General features: G+C 50.7%; 2 protein-coding genes and 1 long non-coding RNA gene across 6 annotated transcripts in view; 1 reads left to right on the top strand and 2 right to left on the bottom strand.

Annotated features, from left to right (window-relative positions):
- Positions 1-5610, bottom strand: part of UBE2G2 (ubiquitin conjugating enzyme E2 G2) — a 33741-nt gene extending 28131 nt beyond the window's left edge. For both annotated transcript variants that reach the window (XM_065541288.2, XM_005548528.5), the window contains exon 1: positions 5514-5610. Coding sequence is in view for 1 of the 2 variants with exons in the window: in XM_005548528.5 (XP_005548585.1) it covers positions 5514-5556 (43 nt within the window). In the remaining variant the exon portion in view is untranslated. The remainder of the gene's footprint in view (positions 1-5513) is intronic.
- A 78-nt stretch (positions 5611-5688) lies between these two features.
- LOC135969989 (uncharacterized) lies at positions 5689-7585 on the top strand. Of its 2 annotated transcripts, none has more exons than XR_012431914.1 (3): positions 5689-5920; positions 6301-6385; positions 7449-7585. It is a non-coding gene; the product is annotated as an uncharacterized lncRNA (long non-coding RNA). The 2 variants fall into 2 exon arrangements; XR_012431913.1 differs by lacking the exon at positions 7449-7585 and adding an exon at positions 6542-6662.
- A 1887-nt stretch (positions 7586-9472) lies between these two features.
- Positions 9473-21656, bottom strand: SUMO3 (small ubiquitin like modifier 3). Of its 2 annotated transcripts, none has more exons than XR_012431912.1 (4): positions 21553-21656; positions 17438-17562; positions 12903-12974; positions 9473-10893 (listed from the first exon to the last, which is right to left on the bottom strand). XR_012431912.1 is itself a non-coding variant. In XM_045389406.3 (4 exons), exons 1-4 carry the CDS (start codon positions 21571-21573, stop codon positions 10804-10806), a joined length of 312 nt encoding a protein of 103 aa, XP_045245341.1. In that variant the 5' UTR covers positions 21574-21656; the 3' UTR covers positions 9473-10803. The 2 variants fall into 2 exon arrangements, 1 of the variants encoding a protein (XP_045245341.1); XM_045389406.3 differs by having other exon boundaries at positions 17434-17562.
- Positions 21657-22060: the final 404 nt, after the last annotated feature.

Raw genomic sequence — 22060 nt, 5'->3', positions numbered from 1 at the left:
AGCAGTTTAGAACAACTGAGTTCTTTCCTGGCTCTCCTTTTCCCCTGTTTGTGAACCTAGGCAAAATCATCTTGTCTGTTGCTCAATTCCACAAAATCTGTAAAATTAGGGGGCCTGAACAGAATCATAGGCAAGGTCCCACCACCTCTAAATTTCTGCAGTTCTATGACTATTCCCAAATACAATAAAGTGGGCCTGAACATCTATCCAAATCTATCTAAACCCCTTCTATGTAGAGATTGATTCTGTCAAGTCCACCTTTATACTGGAATGTGCTACCTTAAAATACGTTATGAGGACAAACTAGATGTTAAGATACACAAAAAATAAACACTAAATGATACACAAAAAATAAACATTAAATTTTATCACATTATTAAGATACAGGAAAAACAAAGTCCCCTCAATAACATACTGTATTCATCTTCTGTCACTGCTGTAACACAAACTACCACAAATTTAGTGATTTAAAACAATACTCATTGATGATCTCAGAGTTTCCAAGTGTCAGAAGTCTGGACACAGCATGGGCCAGCTAGTTCTCTGCTCAGAGTCTCACCAGGGCTGCCACTCCAAGTTCATTGAGGTTGCTGACAGAATTCAGTTCCACAGGGCTGTTGGCCGGGGGTCATTCTCAGCTTCTTGAGGCCGCCCACCTTCCTCAGCTCATGGCTCCTTTCATCTTCACAGCCAGCCACAAAAGGTAGAGATCCTGTCATATGTCGAATCTCTCTGACCGCCCCCATCCTGCCTTCATTGCCTGCTTTTGAGCCTTATGTTATTGGATCCTCCAGGGTAATCCAGAATAAACTCCCTCTCTTTAAATCAGCTGATTAGTAACCTTACTTACATCTCCAAAGGCCCTCCACCGCAGTACTAGAAAGCGCTTGAATAACTAGGGCATGTGAATCTTAGGGAGGTATGTTTAGAGTTCTACCTTCCACACATAGCCCAAACTTTCATGTTAACATGTAAAAACACACAATACACTTCTGTGACAAACCTTTGGAAATTAACCATTATTTAGGTTTATTACTGCAAACTAATTGACAATTGAAATAACAGATGAAGCTTTTGTCAGGACAGTAAAAGGGAGAACATATCTTTGCTAATGCAAATATCCTTAGAAAATACAAGTTCAACAACGCAAAGACTGGCCTGAAGCAGCAGCCTGAACTTAATTTCCTATGCAGGGGTTTAATGATTTTCTTCTCAATAAAAATGAGAAAATGGCTGCTCACAGTCTAGCCTCACCCTAGAAACGGGACAAAAATAAAACTAAAACAGAGACACAAACACAAACCAGGACACCAAGAAATGGTAGGTGTTTACACATTTGACCCACCAGCCAGGTTTCCCATGAGGACACAGAAGTAACAGTTCCCCATATCCAATCCTCTGTTCTAGTATGAACGTTGTCAGAATCAAAATGGAGTCACTTTTGTCAAACCCTGACAACATGGAGGTCAAGATGAAGACAGAAAAATCAGCCAGGTGTAGCGGCACGTGCCTGTAGTCTCAGCTACTCAGGAGGATTAAGTGAGAGGATAGCTTGAGCCTAGGATGTCAAGGCTTGCAATGAGCTGTGGTTGTGCCACTGCACTCCAGCCTGGGCGACAGAGCAAGACCCTGTCTCAAAAAAAAAAAAAAAAAAAAAAATTATTTGCCAAAATATGCTTAATTTTTATTGCTAAAAAATGCTAACAATCATTTGAGCCTTCAGCAGGTCATAATCTTTTTGCCGGTGCAGTCTTGCCGGGATATTGATGGCTGTTGACTGATCAGGGTGGTAGTTGCTGAAGGCAGGAGTGGCTGTGGTAGTTTCTGAAAATAAGACAATTAAGTTTGCCACAGGGACTGACTCTTTCACCAAAGATTGCTCTGTAGTCTGTGATGTTGTCTGACAGCATTTTACCCAGACTGGAACTTCACTCAATATTGGAGTCAATACCCTCAAACCCTGCCGCTGCTTTATCAACTAAGTTTATGGAATAGTCTCAATCTTTTGTTGTCATTTCAACAATGTTCACAGCATTTTCACCAGGAGTAGATCCCATCTCAAGAATCACTTCTTTGCTCATCTGTAAGACTCAACTCCCCATCTGTTCAAGTTTGATCATGAGATTGTAGCAACTGAGTGACATCTTCATGCTCCACCTCTAACTGCAGTTCCCTTGCTATTTCCACCATATCTGCAGTTGCCTCCTCCCCTTAAAGTCATCCATGAGCATTGAAATCAACTTTTTCAAAAGCCTGTTGTTGATACGGTGACCTCCCATGAATCACAGATGTTCTTAATGCCATCTAGGATAATAAATCCTTTCCAGAAGGCTTTTGATTTTCTTTGCCCAGATCCATCAAAGAAATCACCTTTCATGGCAGCTATGGCCTTATGAAATGTATTTCTTAAATAAAAGTGAAAATTGTTCCTGGATCCATGGGCTGCAGAATGGGTGTTGTGTTAGCAGGCATAAAAACATTTATCTCCTTATACATCTCCATCAGAGCTCGAGTGACCAGGTGCACTGTCAGCAATAATATTTTGAAAATAATCTTTTTTTTCCTGAGCAGTAGGTCTCAACAGTGGGCTTATATTCAGTAAACCATGTTGTACTTAGATGTGCTGTCATCCAGGCTGTTGTACCATCCCTAGAGCTCAGAGTAGATTTAGCATAATTTTTAAGGGCCCTAAGATTTTCTGAAGGATAAATGAGCACTGGCTTCAACTCAAAGTCAACTTAAAGTGACTGACATTAGCCCCTAACAAGAGTCAGCCTGTCCTTTGAAGCCAGTCACTGACTTCTCTCTAGCTGTTTAAGTTGTATATGGCATCTCCTCCTCCCAATACTGCATAAGGCTATTTTACGTACCTTGTAAATCTATTGCTTAATTTAGGAGTCACTTTCATCTTGATCTTAGCTAGATCTTCTGGAGAACTTGCTGCTTCACCTTGTGCTTTTATGTTATGGAGACAGGTTATTTACTTCAATCTCATGAACCAACCTCTACTAGCTTCCAATTTTTCTTCTGCAGCTTCCTCACTGCTCTCAGCCTTCATAAAACTGAAGAGTTAGGGCCTTGCTCTGGATTAGGCTTTGGCTTAAGGGAATGTTATGAGTGGTTTGATCTTCTATCCAAACCACTAAAACTTTCTTCACATAAGCAGTAAGGCTTTTTCACTTTATTATTCATTGTGTTCAACAGAGCAACACTTTTAATTTCCTTCAAGAACTTTTCCTTTGCATTCACAACTTGGCTAACTGGTGCAAGAGACCCAGCTTTCAGCCTGTCTTGACTTTCAACATTCTTTTCTCACTAAACCTAATCATTTCTAGTTTTTGATTTGAACTGGGTGGAGTGCAACTCTTCACTTGAACACTTCAGCCCACTGTACGGTTATTACTGGCCTATTCAATATTGTTTTGTCTCAGGGAAGAGAGAGGCCGGGAGAGAGATGGGGAAACAGCCAGTCAGTGAAGCACACACAACATTTATTAGGACGACCATCTTTTATGGGCATGGTTCGTGATGCCCCAAAATAATTACAACAGTAACATCAAAGATTACTGATCGGCCGGGCGCGGTGGCTCAAGCCTGTAATCCCAGCACTTTGGGAGGCCGAGACGGGCGGATCACGAGGTCAGGAGATCGAGACCATCCTGGCTAACCCCATGAAACCCCGTCTCTACTAAAAAAATACAAAAAACTAGCCGGGCGAGGTGGCGGGCGCCTGTAGTCCCAGCTACTCGGGAGGCTGAGGCAGGAGAATGGCATAAACCCAGGAGGCAGAGCTTGCAGTGAGCTGAGATCCGGCCACTGCACTCCAGCCTGGGTGGGTGACAGAGCGAGACTCTGTCTCAAAAAAAAAAAAAAAAAAAAAAAAAAAAAAAATCAAAGATTACTGATCATAGATCACCGTAATAGATTAAAATGTGACACAGAGACACGAAGTGAGCAAAAATGGTGCCAACAGACTTGCTCCCATGCAGGGTTGCTTGTAAAAAAACTTGTAAACTTGTAAAACATGCAATATCTGCGAAGTGAAACTCAATCAAGCAAAGTGTGCGGGAAAGTAAGTGTGCCTCTACGTTCTGCTTTAGCAGACACTAGGTGGCGAGCGTTATTTGAACTTTTACAGCAGGCCGCGTATCTGCTCCTGCACATTCATGGATTCGACCAACTAGGAATACAAAATACTTGAAAAAAATAACGATTTAAAAATAAAAGTAAAAAAAATCAGTATAACTATTTGCGCAGCACTTACACTGCATTAGGTACTATAAGTGAACCTTGAGATGATTTAAAAGTTATGAGAGGCTATGCATACATTAAATGCAAATACCACGCCACTTTATAGTAGAGACTTGAGCATCCGTATCTGCAGGTGGGCCTGGAACCAATCCCCTCCAGATACCAAGGAATGAATGACCATACCTGAGTGAACCTGTATTTGCAATGTTTTGGTCTGCTTAAGCCAAACATCAACTCTCACTGTGCAGTGTCACCAATACAGCTATACGAAATCAAGCTACATGTATATTCACCACTTATTTCTGTTTTATCACATTCATTAGTTCAGCCTATTTTTAACCTTCTTCCAAAATTACCCTCAATCTAATTACAAAAGCAGCGGCTAACTTTATTAAGAGTTTACACATCAGGTATTTAGCACTTCACCGGCAGTATCAACTTTAACCTTTTAAGATAAAGAAACTGCAGAGACTGCGAGAGAGGAACAAGGTCAAAGAGCTAAGGAGCTGAGAGGCCGGGTCTGAACTCGGGCCCTGCTCTTAGCCGGCTACTATCTTGTCTCCGCCGGCGAGTCAGGTTTCTGGCGCTTTCAACACAATGGCATTCCAAGACTTCTCGCAGCAGTTCTTCCGAGCGGGAATTCGGTGTAAAACGATGGAATGCCGAGTGCTCCTAGGTTCTCATTTCTCCCTTCGCTCTCCTCAGACATTAGAAATATCTAACGTACCGGGTAGGAAAGCACTCATGAGGTTTTCTCAACACTACCTAGGAGGAGTGACAGGTGGCACTGTTCAAAAGCCCTTTTCCTTCACTGGAGGGAAAGCCAAAATCTGACCTTTCACCTAAAGCTCCACCAACGAGTCTTTTTCCCCTTTTAACGCATACACTTTTCCCCCCTAATTCCTCAGCAGCAACTCAGGCCTTCTTCCCCAAGCTCTCACTGCACGTTCTCAAGGCTGCCAAGAAAAGAATTACTAGAAAAGAGAAAAAAGAAAGCCCGCAAAGACTCAACTGTGTGTGCTCTCAACTAACACGGCGCCGGCGCTGCCTTTACCGACGCTGGGAAGGCTTCTCCTCACTTCACGCGTGAGGGCGGGCAGCGGGCGCAGAGAGCGGCGCTCCGGGGGACCCACAGCGGGGCTCGCGGTGGAGGCCCCGCGCCCGGCTCCCCCGCCAGGCTCTCTGCCCCAGCCCCACCGGACGACGCGGGCCCGGGAGCAGGAACGCGGGACGCTGCTGACCGCCCAGATCCCCGAACTCACGTTTGTACTCGGCCATCAGCCTCTTCAGCGCCGTCCCCGCCATGGCCCCGCAACAGCTTCGCTGAGCGACCTCGCCTCAGCCGCGCGCGTCCCTCCTGCCCCGACACCGGGGGCTGCTTCCGGGTCACCGTCACGGGCCTAGGAACTCTTCCGGAGCGTGGTGCGCAGCGCGCGTGCGCAATCGCGGAAGCGCGCTGTCGGGGCGGTGGGAGTTCAACGGGCGGCAGCGGGTTCTCTCGGCTCTTGCCCCGTCCTTAGTCGCTCTGCGTGGTTGGTTCCGGTCCCGGCACTTACAGAGGCCTCAGGGTCCTGGTCTTGTAGAGACTTCCTGAACGGTGGCGCCTGTTCTAGTGTGTGCGCTGCCTGTTCCGTGCCAGCCGCGCGCTGCCGAAGGGCGGGAGGACGGGGTTTGTAGGGGGGAGGATGGAGGTTGGGGAGGGAGGGCGGAGACGAGATGGGAGGTCGCGGGGCGGACGGGGGCTGGGAACAAGGCGCCTGAGGCACGGGTCCGCACTGAACGTTCCAGCCGCCCCCGGCCGGCCGGGTTTCAGGTTTGAAAAGGTGGGAAGGTTGGCTGTCCTGGCGCTTTTTCTCCACGTGTTGTGCGGCTCCGCTGGAGTTCGGGTCCAGCACCTTCTACTTCGAGGGAGAGAGCCGCCAGCTCCGCTGGGCAGCCTCGACACCAGGGCACCCCCGGGAGGGAGGGCGCGGCTCGGGTCCCTGCCCGAGCCCCTGGGGTGCTGAGAGACTCCCCAGCGCCCCGCGTGGGCTCCCGGCCTCTCCACAGTTGAGGATCCTGTAAGGAGCTAGCCCTTTTCCCGTAATGGCTGTACTGAGTGGGAGTGCTTTCCCGATTGACACGCTGTGAATAGGTGAGCGATTTGAAACCACATCCTTACTTCACAGTGAGTGCTTCGTGGCTGTCCAGTGCAAGGATGTATATACACACACACCTTTGCAAAAAACGTTTGCATCTCTTGCCTGGCTGTTCGTTGCAATAACCTCTTCATTTGTCTTTTCCCTTCCAGCATTGCAGATGATCTCTGTAAAAGAAGTCTGATCACATTCACACGCTGCTCCGCCCATTTCACTCAGTAAAGCACTGCCTTGGGCTCTCCCGACATCCCTCTCACTCCACTCCAGCTGCCCTGGCTTCGTTCAGAGTCCCTGACTTTTCCCACCCCGGAAACACTTTCTTCTGGCGGCTCTGGTCCCCAACTCTTCCCACTCTCTTTCAGTCTTTGCTCAAATGTTGCCTCTTCAGTGTGGCCTAGACCATCACCACCCGGCCTTCACCGCATACCTTTCTGCAACTCCTACCCAACACACCGTACTATAGAACTTACTAGCATGCTATAAATTTATTACCCTTATCTGTTGCTTCTAACCAAAACCGTGTTCCATGAGAGCCAAGGTTTTCTGCCTACTTCTGTCTTGTTTCTGGGGCAGCCTCTGTACCTGGACACCATATACTCTTAATACGGATTTGTCAAATCAAATGAAATTTAACAATGCAAACTTCACAAGTATGCATATTGTAGGAAAATTCCCTAAAATTCAGAATTTCAGTCTACCTCTATCTTTTCAAATGACCACAGTGCTTTATAAAAATGACATTGTTCTTTGAGACTGTTTCAGAGAGTAATTTGTGCAAATGCAATGTGCAAAAAGTCACAATGGAGGTGTTTCCTTCCCCATTCAAGAGCTGCTCTCTCTGTAATCAGACAGCACCCCACACCCCAAGGCGTTTCTGTCCAGTGCTACTAAAGGAAAGCAGCTCCCCTTTTCCAGTTATGGGAAATATGGGCAATAAAGCATTACTGTCAATGCCGTGATGCTCACTATAACATATGCTGGATATTTTCATAATTTTATCAATCTTTTCCAGACATCTTACTGTAGAACACTGTATGTTCTCCAATTACTATTTTTCAGAAATGTGGTTTACGGCTTCTCTCAGGATTAGCTTCGGCTTCAAGTGACAAAAGTCCAAAATATGAGTTGCTGAAATAAGATGGCAGTCTCTCCCCTCAACGGGGCTGTTACACCACCTTATCTTCAGAGAACCAGGCTCTCTGCAACATTTCTTTTCATGGTCATCGTTCAGTTCCTTGTGTGAAATTCAAGTTTAGTTGGGCATCCTGTATTTTAATCGGCTAACTCGTGCAACTCTCAACTCACTTGATCTAAGTGGCACTGGAGTCCCAGGGGTTCTGAGCAGCCAGTGTGTAATACTGCATGGCAGCACACCCTGGAGAGGCCAACTGTACAGAATAAAATTAATGCCTTCTATCTTTAGCAACTGAAGTTCTGAAATACAAAAAGGACCTCACAGCTTAACCCATGTCACACGGTGGGGCTTTCCGGTGAACATCACGCGTTTCCAGCTGGGCACTCCTGCAGCATGGCTAAGACGACAAGTTTCCTGGGAGTGGGGGTTCCTTTCGGTGCAAAAGCTGGAGAAGTTCCAGTTGGAACCCCAGGCATAGATACCAGGATAAATAGGTCCTCTCTCCTCCAGGAGCATCAATTTAACCCAAAGATTCAGTTTCTTATAATTAATGTTCTTGAAAATAGTAATCCCAACAAATCTATTTTTCCAAATGCACAATTTGCATAAATCTCAGAGAAAAGACAACCTCAAGAACATGCCTTTGCTGGGCGCCGTGGCTCACGCCTGTAATCCCAACTACTTGAGAGGCTGAGGCAGGAGGATCACTTGAGGCCAGGAGTCTGAGATCAGCTTGGGCAACTGATTTATAGTTTGGATTTGTGTCCATGCCCAAACCTTATGGTTGAATTGTAATCCCCAGTGTTGGAGGAGGGGCCTGGCAGGAGGTGACTGGGTCATGGGGGCAGATTTTCCCCTTGCTGTTGTCACGGTGAGTTCTCACAAGATCTGCTTGTTTAAAAGCGTGTGGCATCTCCCTCTGCTCTCCCTCCTGCTCCAACCATGTAAGACGTGCCTCCTTCCTCTTCTGCCATGAGTTTCCTGAGGCCTCCCTAGCCACGCTTCCTGTACAGCCTACAGAACTATGAGTCAATTAAACCTCTTTTCTTTATAAATTACCGCAGTCTCAGGCAGTTCTTCATAGTAATGTGACGATGCACTAATACAGCAATATAGTGAGACCCCCATCTCTAAAAATTTTTTAAAACATCCTGCTGGTTCTTCTGCTGTGAGGTGTTGTGGATGGAAGTTCAAGCAGCACTGTCCTAATACATCCACATATGCTCTTGGCCATTATTCTCATCTAACCTATGTTGCCTGAGACACATCCCTTTCCTCATGGATTTTGGCAGCCCCTTCGCCTCAGGCTGCCTAGGGAATCTGGCGGATGTCCCCGTCTCTGTATTGTGCCTTAATCCGTGCACTCTTCCTGGTGCAAATGAATCACGTATTCCATCTCCACAGATGCCCATCTTCCTTCACCTTGGGTTCACTCAACTGATGGGCTAAAACAGCTCATTTTCAACCTGGGTTTTGTTACACCATTGCATACTGGGAAATTCTTAAAGCCAAATCAATGTCAGTTCCATTTCAAAGCAGATAGGTAAGTTGTCCATGGCAGAAGGAAAGCCGACTTACATTCAAACACCAGAAAACGAGAGATGTCCTAGACTAACACCCAAGCTCATCTGCCTCTAAAATCCACCCTTTCTTTACATACGAAACCCAGGAGAGGAAGGGTAATCTGTCACAGTGATGCTGGCTCAGACAGCTGTCAGCCAGGAGGTCTCTGAGGAGAGGATACATCCCTCAGCAGGAAAAAGGCTGGACTAGCATTGTTGATGTGCCAGGGGAGGGGAAATGAGCCGCTAGGTGAATGCTAACCTTCAGCCGCTAGCTTTTCAATCAAAGTTTCTCCGTGCAGTGGCCACGCAGAATCGTCAATTCAAACACTGAACTGTACCGGTACGCCCCAACCTTCAAATGCAGTGTTTAGTAGAAGCCAAGAGACAGAATACCAAACTATATTTACTGTTTACAGTAGTAAAGGACAACAAATAATGTACAAATTGGTGAATAAACACAACAGAGCCAACAAACATCCCACCCGAGCCCATACAGCAAACAGGAAATGAGAACATTTCAGCAAGATTTCAAGCAAGCAAGAGATGATGGGTGGTAGTTCAGGTGACTATAAAAGGCAGAGAATGGCCACCAAGCAGCAATGGAGCCTCAGGGAACGACAGTAGGCAGAACTATGAAAATGTTTAATTGGTATAGATCCCAAAATATTTCACAGAACTGAAATCACCAGACTAATGCATAAATTCAATACATATTTGGAAAGCAGCACGGCACAAACCCACGAGAAGAACATGAAGTCATCATTCCATGGGTTCATTTGTAACCACACTTGGAAGTAGCTCTTTTACACGACAACGTAACTGCAAATTCAGCAATACTTAATCTTACTTTTTTATGTATAGACCATAATTATTCATCAGAAGCAAATACTGGAAGAAATCTGAGGCCACAACACCATTACCAAATGAGAAATGTGGGAATTTCTTCAATATTAAGAGGAAGAGAAAAGCCAATTTTGGTTGTGCCAGTCCTTGCCTGTGTACCAACGCCAGGTACTGAGCAGGGAGTGGGGTGGGAGGGATGGCAGGGGGGTGGGTCCTGGGCCTCAGACCCCGAGATTACATGCTTGAGGGCCAGAGAGCACGTGGGGTCAAATTACCAAAGGACCCAGTTATTTTTTAACCTTTGAAGAAGCATTCCAGTATTTTCCCTTCAACTTTTCCATATACTGACAAAGCATATATTTGCAATATTTAGCATTTTAATCACCTGTGCCTATAACAGCAAGTGACAGTGTATCCTCCCTACCCACCTTGCCCCCATTACCTGTCCAAGAGCCGCACCCCCACTGCGGGAAACGCCAATTCTCTGTGTGACTGGAGTGAGCGGGGGAGAGGCAGCAACTCAGGAGTCAGGTCCCTGGCCAGACTAAAAGCGAACATTCAGGCTATAATTCTGGGGTTAAAAAATGTTTTAGGTGGGGGGAAAAACACAAATGAATACACAAAAAAACCCAAAATACCTTGCAACTCATTTTACCTGAACAAAGATAACAATTCTGATTGGCCCAATTTAAGTTACAGATTCATCCCTGCAGATATAGTTTCGAGTTGCACTTGAAGTACATCAGAGAGAGGAAAATCATTGTGGTGAATGTCCTCGAGTTTCCGCAGATGCCTTTGTGGTCGGCATGGTCACGTGCTCACCATTCAACAGCAATGCAAGGACGGACGGCCCAGGCTGGGGACGGGCCCTCTAGAAACCATGCCCTGCCAGGCTGCTCTCCGGCGCACCTCCTGTCTGCTGCTGGAACACGTCGATGGTGTCCTCGTCCTCCATCTCCAGCTGTCAGGGTTGTCACAGCAGGCACACAGAGAGAGAGGGGAGCTTGTTAGTTTTCATCAGAGAGCGGGAAGATCCTCCCTGGCATGAGTGTTCCCTGACACTAGCGACATCACCTGATCCCACCTTGGCTCCTGTCCGTCCCCTCACTGCAGCTCAGCACACATGGAAGAGGCATTGCTATGTGCTCACCACAGCCCTTACGGTTCAGCAGGCTTCCCCTAACAAAACTCACAAAAGCAGATTCACAGCTAAAATGTTAACTGACAGAAAAACTGAGTCTAGAAGATAAACTGAAATGTATAAAATTCTTAGTGAAAAATTACACAAAATCAGAGTCTACTTAAGAACATCTGATTAGCAGCACTGAGTCCTAGGACCCGCGGGAGCCATGCGCTTTATAGCAAGTGCGAGGGACCATGCCATGAAAGCCAAAGCCCCCAGCTCACAGAAGGGCCCATCAAGTGAGGGTCCACTGCTGGCTTCTCCCGCCCCTCCCCGTTCAAAGCCCAGGCAAGGTGGTGAAACACCCCCGCTCACTTCTCTCCTCCCGACACAGTGGGCGCAAAACACCCACCCTGATCATCTTCCATCCTCTGAGCAAGGGGAAGCTTCTGCCAGTTCCTACAGAGACTCAGCGAGGCTGGAAGCAGTCATGCTCCCAAATGGAAAGAAGTCCCATCAGGGCTGTCGGCCACCCTCACCCTGCCACCGACACTACGGGCCGGAGGGAGAGCCCCCAGGCAGGGCTCCCTCTGCCTCTTGGTCCACCTGTCCACAGCCGGCCCCCTGACTCCCAGTCAAGTCCTGGAGACTCCACAAGGCCCTCCCCGCTCAGCTGCTCTCAGCAGCCTCTCCCTGGTGAACACTCCCAGAGCTGCCACTTCTTAGCGGTGTGTAGATTTCGTAAAGTAGCTAGAAATGGATACTTATTGCAAAGATGTTTTCAATATTTAATAAATACTGAATATTAAATGTTTAAAATACTAAATGTTTTGCAAAAGTATTTCCACATAAAACATTCCAGTGGATTCTCACAACTTTGAAAGGGAGAAAAAGCTCCATTTACAGACAGACAAAACTGAGCCTCCACAGGATGAAGTGACTCTTGGTCACAGGGCCATCAGCTGACAAATGATAAGAGCTGCAATTTGAACCAAGTTTTTTTTAAAAAGTCTGTTTCGGGCAGGTGCAGTGGCTCATGCCTGTAATCCAAGCACTTTGGGAGGCTGAGGTGGGTGAGATCAGAAGATCAAGACCATCCTGGCTAACATGGTAAAACCCCGTCTCTATTAAAAGTACAAAAAAATTAGCCGGGCGCGGTGGCGGGCGCCTGTAGTCCCAGCTACTCAGGAGGCTGAGGCAGGAGAATGGCGTGAACCCGGGAGGCGGAGCCTGCAGTGAGCCGAGTTCACGCCACTGCACTCCAGCCTGGGCGACAGAGCGAGACTCCATCTCAAAAAAAAAAAAAAAATCTGTTTCCAAGTCCAAAGCTCTTTCCACGACAATATGATGCCCTGCGACGTGATATATGAAATCTCATTCATTTCGGCATGTGACAGGTACGTGAGAGAAACAACCTGTGCAGACGGATGATCAGGTGTGATGGCACATTCTGCCCCCACGTCACTTGTGCAAGTTACTTAAAAGGCACAAGAATCCAGTCGGCCCCTTAGCTGCACATGGGCTACAACTGCAAGTGTCCAGAGGATGGGCAGGAAGGGGCCACTGAGTGGTCCTCACACCCCCGCTTCCCTTACAGTGAGGACGGGCCCAGCACTCACTCCATCTCCAAACAGCAAGAATGATGTCTGCAAAGCAGTTTTCTCATTTGAAAATTTAAATCTAAAATTTGAAAAATAAATAATCTAATAATCAATATCATTAAGGAAAAAAAGGAAGGCATTCTGTATGAGCTCCCATCTACGATTCTCAAATAAGCATATCCCAAATGGCAGTTACCCAACGCAAATCGGAAGTCGCCCTGGAACCACGCAAAACCAGCTCCATACCTGTGCTGGAGTGTCGGTTTCATTAATTGGCTGCCCGTCAAACCTGAATCTAATCTGTCTCATTGACAAACCCTGAAAAGGAAAAGCAGTCGCCATTAAACATGTCCAGATACAGCTTAATTCAAAAATCAAATATTTTAATCCAAGTATCAGCATTCTGATATGCAGATTTATGATCCAGTTCAGTATTAAAAACTCACCAGTGGGCCTACAATCTCAAGCAGTGCCTGACACCACTGCTTTCAGAACCCACTTTTCTACCATCTTCTCTCTGATGGGCTAAAACAGCTCATTTTCAACCCGAGTTTTGTTACACCACTATATACTGGGAACTTCTTAAAGCCAACTCAGTGTCAGTTCAGTTTCAAAGCAGATAGCTAAGTTGTCCATGGCAGAAGGAAAGCAGACACAACATTCAAACACGAGAAAACAAGAGATGTCCTAGACTAACATCCAAACTCATCTGCCTCTAAAATCCACTTTCTTTACATACGAAACCCAGGTGAGGAAGGGTAACCTGTCACAGTGATGCTGGCTCAGAGCTGTCAGCCAGGAGGTCTCTGAAGAGAGGATGCATCCCTCAGCAGGAAAAAAGCTGGACTAGCATTGGTGACGTGCCGGGGAGGGCAAGTGAGCGGCCGGGTGAATACTAATCTTCCAGCGGCTAGCTTTTCAATCAAAGTTTCTCAGTGCAGTGGCTATGTGGAATGGTCAATTCAAACACTGAATCTTCTCTGTCCTGGTGCCCTGACCTGTCCTGGGTCATCCTTCCCATTTCCTTCCAGAAGCCGAGTAGAAATTCTACAATGCTGGCACCACCACCTTCCCCCTTTACAAAGTTCTCAGCAAGGAACAGGTTGTGTGCCAATGAGGGACAGATAAGAAGGCTGCATGAGGCCAGGGAGCAGTCACCACCATGACTTTGGCCTTGTGGAGGGCAGCCGGAAAGAGAGCACGCAGCCTTTCTGTGTCCTGAGGGAATGGAGAAACGTGGTCGGGGCAGAAACATTTCCTCAACAAGCAGTTCTGATTCAACTGAAACAGGACAGACGGCGTTAAAACGTGCATCTCTGCTCCCTCCTGAAACCCCACTGAAATGACGTAAATGAGAAGGGCACAAACAGCAAGGACAAAGAAAATGGCGGCAGGGATGGGCAGAGATGTCAATGCTGGGCTGCGCCAGAGGCTACTGAGGCGTGGACACTGGTGGTCTGATGGACACTGGATTAGGATCCTGGGAAGGAGGGACTGGGCACACCCCAGCCTGTGTGGCAGGCAGCCTATTCTGAACAGCTGCCTGGAAGTTCACATGCAGACTTTAGCAGGACCCCCACAACCCTGTGCCTCCCACGGCAGCACACAGGAGGTCTGCTTTCTGAAGAGGTGGGTGCAGGGCTCCAGGCGTAGGACGAAAACAGGCCCATGGAAGCGCGTGCCCCCAGCGCTGCGCGCCAAGTCCCCTCTCCCCTCCAGATGTGCCCCCAGGAGGCTGGCCGGAGACTGGAGGACTCAACTCTCAGCTTAGCATCTGGGTGCCTCCAGAACCCACAATCCAGACATGTCACTCCAGGGATACACAGCCCTGGCAGCACAGCCATCCATGTACATGGCTTCTCACCAGCTTCTCAGTGCTCCATGCTTGCACAGAAGTCAGCCTGCATGACAGCAGTCAGGGTAAGGCTCACTGTGCAGCAGCCCGGAGAGGAGAGGAGGGGAGGAGCACAGAGAACGGACAGGAAGGAGGCAGGAGAACGCTCCCAACACAGGCCCACACACACACACACCCCCACACATACACACACATGCACAAAGACATGGACATACACACCACACACACCTACACTCACAATTCAAGTTCTATGGGAAGTAAAAAATAATACTACCTTCAGAAAACAATCAATTGCTACTGAGGAGGGGTATGGTGGCTCACACCTGTAATCCCACACTTTGGGAGACACAAGCAGGAGGGTCGCTTGAGCCCAGGAATTCGAGACCAACCTGGACCACATAGGGAGACCCCATCTCCACAAAATAAAAAAATTAGCCAGGTGTGGTGGCATGTACCTGTAGTCCCACCTACTCAGGAAGCTGAGGTGGGTGGATCAATTGAGCCCCAGAGGTCAAGGCTGCAGTGAACCATGATCACACCACTGTGCTCCAGCTTGGGGAACAGAGCGAGACCGTGTCTCAAAAAAAATAAATCAACTGCTACTGAGAAAAAAAAAACCCTCAAAGAACAGAAAGAGAAAAGAACTTTTGGAAATTAAAAATCATGACAGAGATGAGAATGTCCACAGAAAGTGGAAAGATAAAGTTGAAATGACCTCCCGGAAAGGAGACCAACAGCGATAATAAAGCCCAAAGCAAAATGGGAGAAAAATTATCAAATGTAAACTAGGACAATTAGCAGCAGGAACTCCAAAAGAGGGACCAGAGTGTGGAGAAGGACACAAATTATCAAAGAACTAACATAGGGCATATTTCTTGAATAAAAGTAAATGTCCAGACCCATAAAGTACCCAGCAGCATGAGTGATAAAATCACACACCTCTGAGGCACATAAGGGAACACTGGAATGCCAGAATATGGTCCCAGATACTTCCAGAGAAAAACCAAGTTACAAACAAAGCACAGAGAATCAGAATCCACTGAACTTCTCACTTTTTTTTTTTTTTCCTTTGAGACAGGGTCTTGCTCTGTCACCCAGGCTGCAGCAGTGATACGACCTCAGCTCCCTGCAGCCTCCACCTCCGAGGCTCAAACAATCCTCCCACCTCAGCCTCCTGAGTAGCTGGGACTGCAGGCTTGCACCACCACACCTGGCTAATTTTTTTAATGTTTCGTAGAGAGAGGGTCTCCCTGTGTTGCCCAGGCTGGTCTTGAACTCCTGACCTCAGATGATCCTCCCACATCAGCCTCCCAAAGTGCTGGGATTACAGGCATAAACTACCATGCCTGGTAAACTTTTCACGTTCAACATTGGGAGCTATTCTCATGGCTGATCTCTGAAAGAAAAAAAAAAAAGAGTTTTAACCAAGAATACTGCGTGCAGCCACATACTGAAGTGTGAAAGTTTATAAAAGCAAAAGTCACGTTCAGCCATGCAGTGTCTCAAAGACGCTACCCTTCTGTGCCTGTTCCGAGAAGACCCTGGAGGATGTGCTCCACCACAAAACACAAAAGGGAGGAGGACTAATCCAGGAAACACCAAGAGAGAACCTCTAGGATTTGAACAGGAGGCCCTGGACCACGGCTGAGCAGCCAGCCTCACAAGCAGCAGTGCAGGTGGGGCAGGAGGGGAGCCCTGGAAGAGCAGGGGGAAGGGCAGAGCCCCCACCACATGTACACGGCCCCACACGCCTGCCATCCCACAGTGCAGAGGAGAATGTGGCCACCAGCCCAGGCAGCACAAACTCCGACAAGGGCCAGGGTCCAGCACCAGGCAGAGGCTGGATCATGGGGCCTGCATGGCGCCAGGCCACTCACTCTGCTGGGAAGACCGGAGCCTGCGTGTCTGGAAGCTCAGTCTCACCTTTCGCAGGTGAAAATAAGATCTGCCATCAGCAAACACGAAGAAAGGAAGTCAGAGGGTCTGCTTGTCAATAAAGAGTGCAAGGTGGTCACCAGTGACGCCCCTCTGAGCAGGGTATCCAAAGTGAGAGGGAAAGAGGAGGAAATCTAACTGAAAATCCACAGGCAAAAGAGTAAAATAAAAGGGCAACGAGTTGCTGTATTTTCAGAGCAGATGAAGAAAAGCAGCCTCTAGGTCCCACTCAGGCAAGCAGGGCTCCCTGGGGAAAGGCACCTGGCTGCAGGGCCGGGCCCCAGACAAGCCAGACAGCAGCTGGAGGGCAAAGCCCATAGCAGTGGCCTAGAGAGGGACCCCCTGGCCCAGGGTGAGTCCTCCACAGCATTACCAAGAACAACAGACACACACACACACACCAAGTCACACACAGCAGCCGGAAGGCGTCCACCCAGCTGGGCACTGCCAGTGAGGCAGCTCACTATCCTGAAACTGAGGAAGCAGGGGAACGAATCACGAGCTTTCTTGCCTTTCCTAACAAAATGGAAAACCACACTGCAGATGAGGGCAGTGTTTCTTCAGGGCCACGCCAGCTCATACGTGAGGACGGGGTGACAGCAGCATGGGGCACATGCCACCTGCAGCCCCAGAATGGCCAGATCTGAGCAGGGCCCCCCAGAGCCTTCAGCGTCACAGACTTCACAGATGTTAGTACCCCATGGAGAACACAGCACCCTGGGCAGCCGCCTTATCAGGAAGAAAAACCCACCACATTTCTCTGAGCCTCTAGGTCCCTCCACCTCATAAAAGGCCATGGGGGACACAGTCAGCAAGCCCAGCCTAGGCCAGGTTTACAGCACAAGCCCCCGCCTGCCCATCCACGAAGAGGGCACCTCGAGTGGCTACATCTGGATCCAGCCCTGACACTCGTGCTCTGGGGATGCCTGGCGCACACAGGACCAGCGCACACACAGGGAAGCCCCGTGGGGGAGCGAGGCGCCGCACCTGCCTCTCGCAGTAGGCCTTCATCAGCTTGCTCAGTGGCGTGTGCCTCTTGATCTTGAACTGCACCACGGAGCCGTCCTGCCCGGCCACCTTCAGGTTGATGTGGTCGTTCTCTGTCTTCACGCCCTCCTGCAGAAGACACCGGAGACTGGCCTCAAAACTGTATCTCAAAATTACCACGACTTGAAAGGGCAAGTCTTTAGGTAATTGTTGCCTTTCTAAAGTCATTAAAACCAACCTAATTCTTAAAATTCTCCAGCAATTCAGAGTCACTCGTGATGGTTTTATTTTTACACAGAATTTATTTTTAACTTCCACTTGTTAAGCATCCATGTGTAAAACAACGCAAGTCTACGGTCCTCTGATATTGTTAATTCAAAGAAAAAACCTTGTTTAGTAAGTCTAGGGAAAAATCAGAGAAAATCCATCTTTATTTTAAAGTTATTCTTGTAGGCTGGGCACGGTGGCTCACACCTGTTATTCCAGCACTTTGGGAAGCTGACATGGAAGGATGGCTTGAGCCCAGGAGTTTGAGACCAGCCTGGGCAACATAGCAAGACCCCATCTCTTTTTTAAAAAAATTCTTATGAAATCAGTAAAAACACATATCCAAAACTCACACAGCTATATAGCATTAGTGAAAGAAACCAAAATCAGAAGAAAACATTTGTGACTCAGAGAAACCCTGTGGGACATTCAAGTGGTAACTTCTGGAATCCAACTGAGGACGGCCACTTCCCACAGCAGGCAGCCAGCCTCCTTCTCGCTGCCCTGACATCAGCAAATGTGAGGGAAGCCACTTCCGAGTACTTTCTAGTTTCAAATTGTCCCATCTGAGCGGCAGTAGGTGGGACTTTTTATTTTTTAATTCATGCCATGCCTGAAGCTACTCAACAATGGCACAACTGGGGTGAATTGTTGCCTGAAAATGCATTTGGAGTTGTGGCCGGCCTGCACTGCTGGGATAAATTCGTTTGTGAGTGAAGCAATGAGGCAGGGCCCTCCAGCTCACTCTGAAAGTCAAGTCTGGAGCATCCTGGTACCCTTTCCCCCCATGCTGAGCTGCTGCCTGCAAGGAGCACTGTACGTTACATGCCTTTTCTCTCCACTTCTCCTTACCTTCCCTGGCTGGGAGAGGGACAACTGTCCCAGCGATGCCTAAATACAGGGAGTGGGATGTAGAAGGCTCGCCTGAGGGTGAACCCGGGGACTGCCCCCATGCTTGGTTCCTGGAGACCCTGGGGAGGTATGGTGCTCTGTCAAGGGAACTAGAGTGGCCGGCAAGGGGCCCTGGCAGTGAGGGGCTCCAGCTGCGAACCTGAAGGTGCGTGTCCTGGGCCAGCACTCACTCCCCAACTCCAGTCTTGGGTCAGACACCCTTGCCCACTCCCGGGACGCCGGTGGCTTGGCAGCAGCCTGAGTGGTGAGCTGGCACACCCCCATCCCCCCATCCCAAATGTGGCCTCCAGCGCAGGGAAAACTGGCCTAGGAAGGAAGAGCATGCAAACAGTTCCAGGCGGGATGGAAGTGAGGACCCCTGCATGAGCCCCCTTCACTTCCCCAAGCATGAGGATGCACTGGCTTCTTTAGGGAAGGAAGATATGAGTGTGTTCAAAGGCACAGATGCAGGGCCCACACGTGTCCCCACAGGGTAATGGCTGCAGCCCCAGGAGAGGCTGGGGCAGGGCAGGGCCGGCCACAGTGCCTCTGCTCCAGACAGACAGACACCAGCAATGTCGGTCTGTCCCAGACCCCTGGTAAATTCCTAATAAGCAAGTGAACTCGTGAGTTAAAAAATGAAGCCCTAAAAACATGGGCCTCAGTTTGCTAGTCAATCCTCCGCCTCAGCTATCCAGGGAAGTCAGAACATTCTCCTGCCTGACCCAAAAGCTCTTCTTTCCAGCACCACTGGGCCCCAGAGTCCACTTCTTCCCCTTCCTCAGAGCCCCACAGGGTAGAGCTGCTCCCACATGGGCTCAGAGGGGACCCACCAGGAGCAGGGCCTGTGAGGTGGCAGCCACTCAATCATTCTGGAATTCAACAAGTGTTTTCAACGGAATTGGAGCCTGAGGTTGACCACATGGCAGAGCTAAGTGTAAACACTGCTGAGAAAATGAGTATCATACATATTTTATTACATGTACTCTTCATTAAGAGGAAGCCACCTACGAAAACATAAAGAAAGGACATTTATATTTGGCCTAGTTTTAACAAGTATTTAAATATTCAAACAACCCCTGAGTGGGAGAACTTTGACTTCACTGGAGTCAAAATGTAAAAAGCGAAGGTCACTCCAAATGCCATCTGGATAGGGGAGGTTTCCTTGGAGTCTGACCACAGCAAGCAGAGTGCAGACTTCCAGAGGCCGCAACCATGGTTCCGGACGGTTCCATCCCAGTTTCCACCAGTGTCTGGCACTGAGCCTCCACCCTCATCTGTAAAGGGAGGGTGGTCACCTCCAGGACCAGGCCAGTATCAGAGACAGCATCCTTACAGAGCCTTCAGCTCTAGTCATCTTCCACTAGGATGTAACATAGAGGCCAAGAGTGCACACCAAGGGCTTCCGAAAGGTTCTCTTTTTATGAACACTGGAGACCGCGACTAAGGACCCTCCCAAGGAGGAGTGGCCAGTGCACCTGAATGAAGGGTGCATACCCCAGGACTGAGACTGGAAGGATGCACACCCCAGTGTGGCAATGGGGGAAACTAAAGCACACCCAAGGCTGGATAAGGAGGGGTGGGTGCGCATGGCAGGGGAGGCGCAATGGGGAGAGGTGGGCACACACCATAAGGGGCGTGATGGGGAGAGGTGGGCACACACCATAGGAGGTGTGATGGAGAGGGGTGGGCGCACACCGGGGGACGCGACGGGGAGGGGTGGGCACACACGGGGGGTGTGATGGGGAGGGCGACGCAATACGGAGGGGTGGGCGCACACCAAGGACGCGATGGGGAGGAGTGGGCGCACACCGGGGGGCATGATGGGAAGGGGTGGATGCACACCGGGAGACTGATGGGGAGGCGAGGGCGCACACCTTGGGGCATGATGGGGATGAGTGGGCACACACCATGGGCGGCGTGATGGGGGGGGTGGGCGCACACCGGGGTACGCGATGGGGAGGGGTAGGCGCATACCCGGGGACGCGATGGGGAGGGGTAGGCGCACACCGGGATATGCGATGGGGAGGGGTAGGCGCACACCGGGGGACGCGATGGAGAGGCAGTGGGTGCACACTGGGGTCACGACCGGGGAGACAGGAAGGAGAGGGGTGGGCGCACACTGGGGGACGCGACGGCCAGGACGCGGTGTGGAGAAGTGGGTGAATACCGGGGGCGCGATGGGCGCCCTGGAAGGACGGCAGCGCTGCTCACAGGGGCTAGGCCCCTCAGAGCGCGCCCCTCGGGGGTAACCCCAGACGCTTATTCCTGAGCCGACTCCGTGCACTTGACACAGGACCCCGCACCCAGGGCGATGCCGGGGGAGAAGGCGACCCCGCCCAGCAATGACTCAGGAGAGGATCACGCAAAGACGCCTCGGGGACACTGCCGGGGCGGGATCCGAGGGCGCTGCGCTCGGCAGGAGCAGCGCAGGGCCCGACACCCGGCGGTCTGGGAGGCGCTAGGCGCGCGCCTTCCCAGCTAGGGAGGAGATGGGCGTGGAGCTGGGGCGTGGCCAGGCCCGGCGGGGACGGAGCTCGCGGCACAGCGCGCTTCGGGGAGGGGCCCGTCTTGGGCGGACCCACTTAGGGGCAGGGCGCTACAGGGGGCGGGGGGGCGGGGCGCTATAGGGGGCAAGGAGAGGCGGAGCAGGGGCACGGGGCGGAGTCGGGCTGGGGGCGGAGTCGGGATGGGGCGGAGTCAGACTGGGGGGTGGAGTCGGACTGGGGGCGGAGCCGGGCTGGAGGCGGGGCGCGCCGCCGAGCGCCGCCGGGCGGGGGAGGGGAGCGGCGCGGCCGGACGGGAGCGGGGGAGGGGCGGGAGCGCGGGCGGCGCTGCAGGCCTGGGCGCGGGTCCCCGTGGAAGCTGCGGTCTTCTATGGCCGCGACAGTGGCGCGCGGCGGCGGAGGCGCCCGGGACGCCCGCGATGGCCGCGTGTGCGGGCGGGGGCGCCGCGCTTACCTTGGGCTTCTCCTCGGACATGGCTGCGCGGGCGGCGCGGGCAGGCGGCGCGGGGGAAGCAGCGCGGAGCAGGCGAGTCACGCTCTCGGCCCCGCCGCTCTCCCGCCGCAACTGTGCGCGGGGCCGCGCTTTATCCCCCAAATCCCGGCGCACCCGTTGGCCGGCACGGGGTCACGTGGCGGCGCGCGTGCACGAGGCGCGCTCCCCGGGGCGTCGGGCGCGCGCTGGCCGGGCCGCGGCTCCGGGCTGTTGGAGATGCGTCACGGGGCGGGTCCCGCGCGACCCTGGCGGGTGCGGACGCCCTGGGGCGCTGTGGTGGGCGGGCCAGGAGCGCGTACGGGGACTCCGGGCCCTGGGGACCCCTGCCCGCCTCCCCGCCCGGGCCCGGGCCCCGAGTCCTTTCTTGGGGGCCGCGTTCCTGGGGCGCCAGGAAGTGAGGCCGGGGGCGCGGGGACCTGGGGCGGAGGAGGGAAGCCTCTGGGGGTGATGTTCCCTCTCGGGAGCCGCG

Source organism: Macaca fascicularis, chromosome 3 (genome assembly GCF_037993035.2).
Source record: "Macaca fascicularis isolate 582-1 chromosome 3, T2T-MFA8v1.1".
Taxonomy (NCBI): Eukaryota; Metazoa; Chordata; class Mammalia; order Primates; family Cercopithecidae; genus Macaca; species Macaca fascicularis.
This window is presented reverse-complemented; position numbering and strand designations above follow the sequence as displayed.

Excerpts from the sequence above, each read along its gene's own strand:
- SUMO3 (XM_045389406.3), bottom strand. The coding sequence starts at position 21,573 with ATGTCCGAGGAGAAGCCCAAG. Across the intron at positions 17,563-21,552 it reads TGTCCGAGGAGAAGCCCAAG|GAGGGCGTGAAGACAGAGAA; the intron begins GTAAGCGCGGCG and ends TGTCTTCTGCAG. Across the intron at positions 10,894-12,902 it reads AAACCGACACTCCAGCACAG|CTGGAGATGGAGGACGAGGA; the intron begins GTATGGAGCTGG and ends CAACCCTGACAG.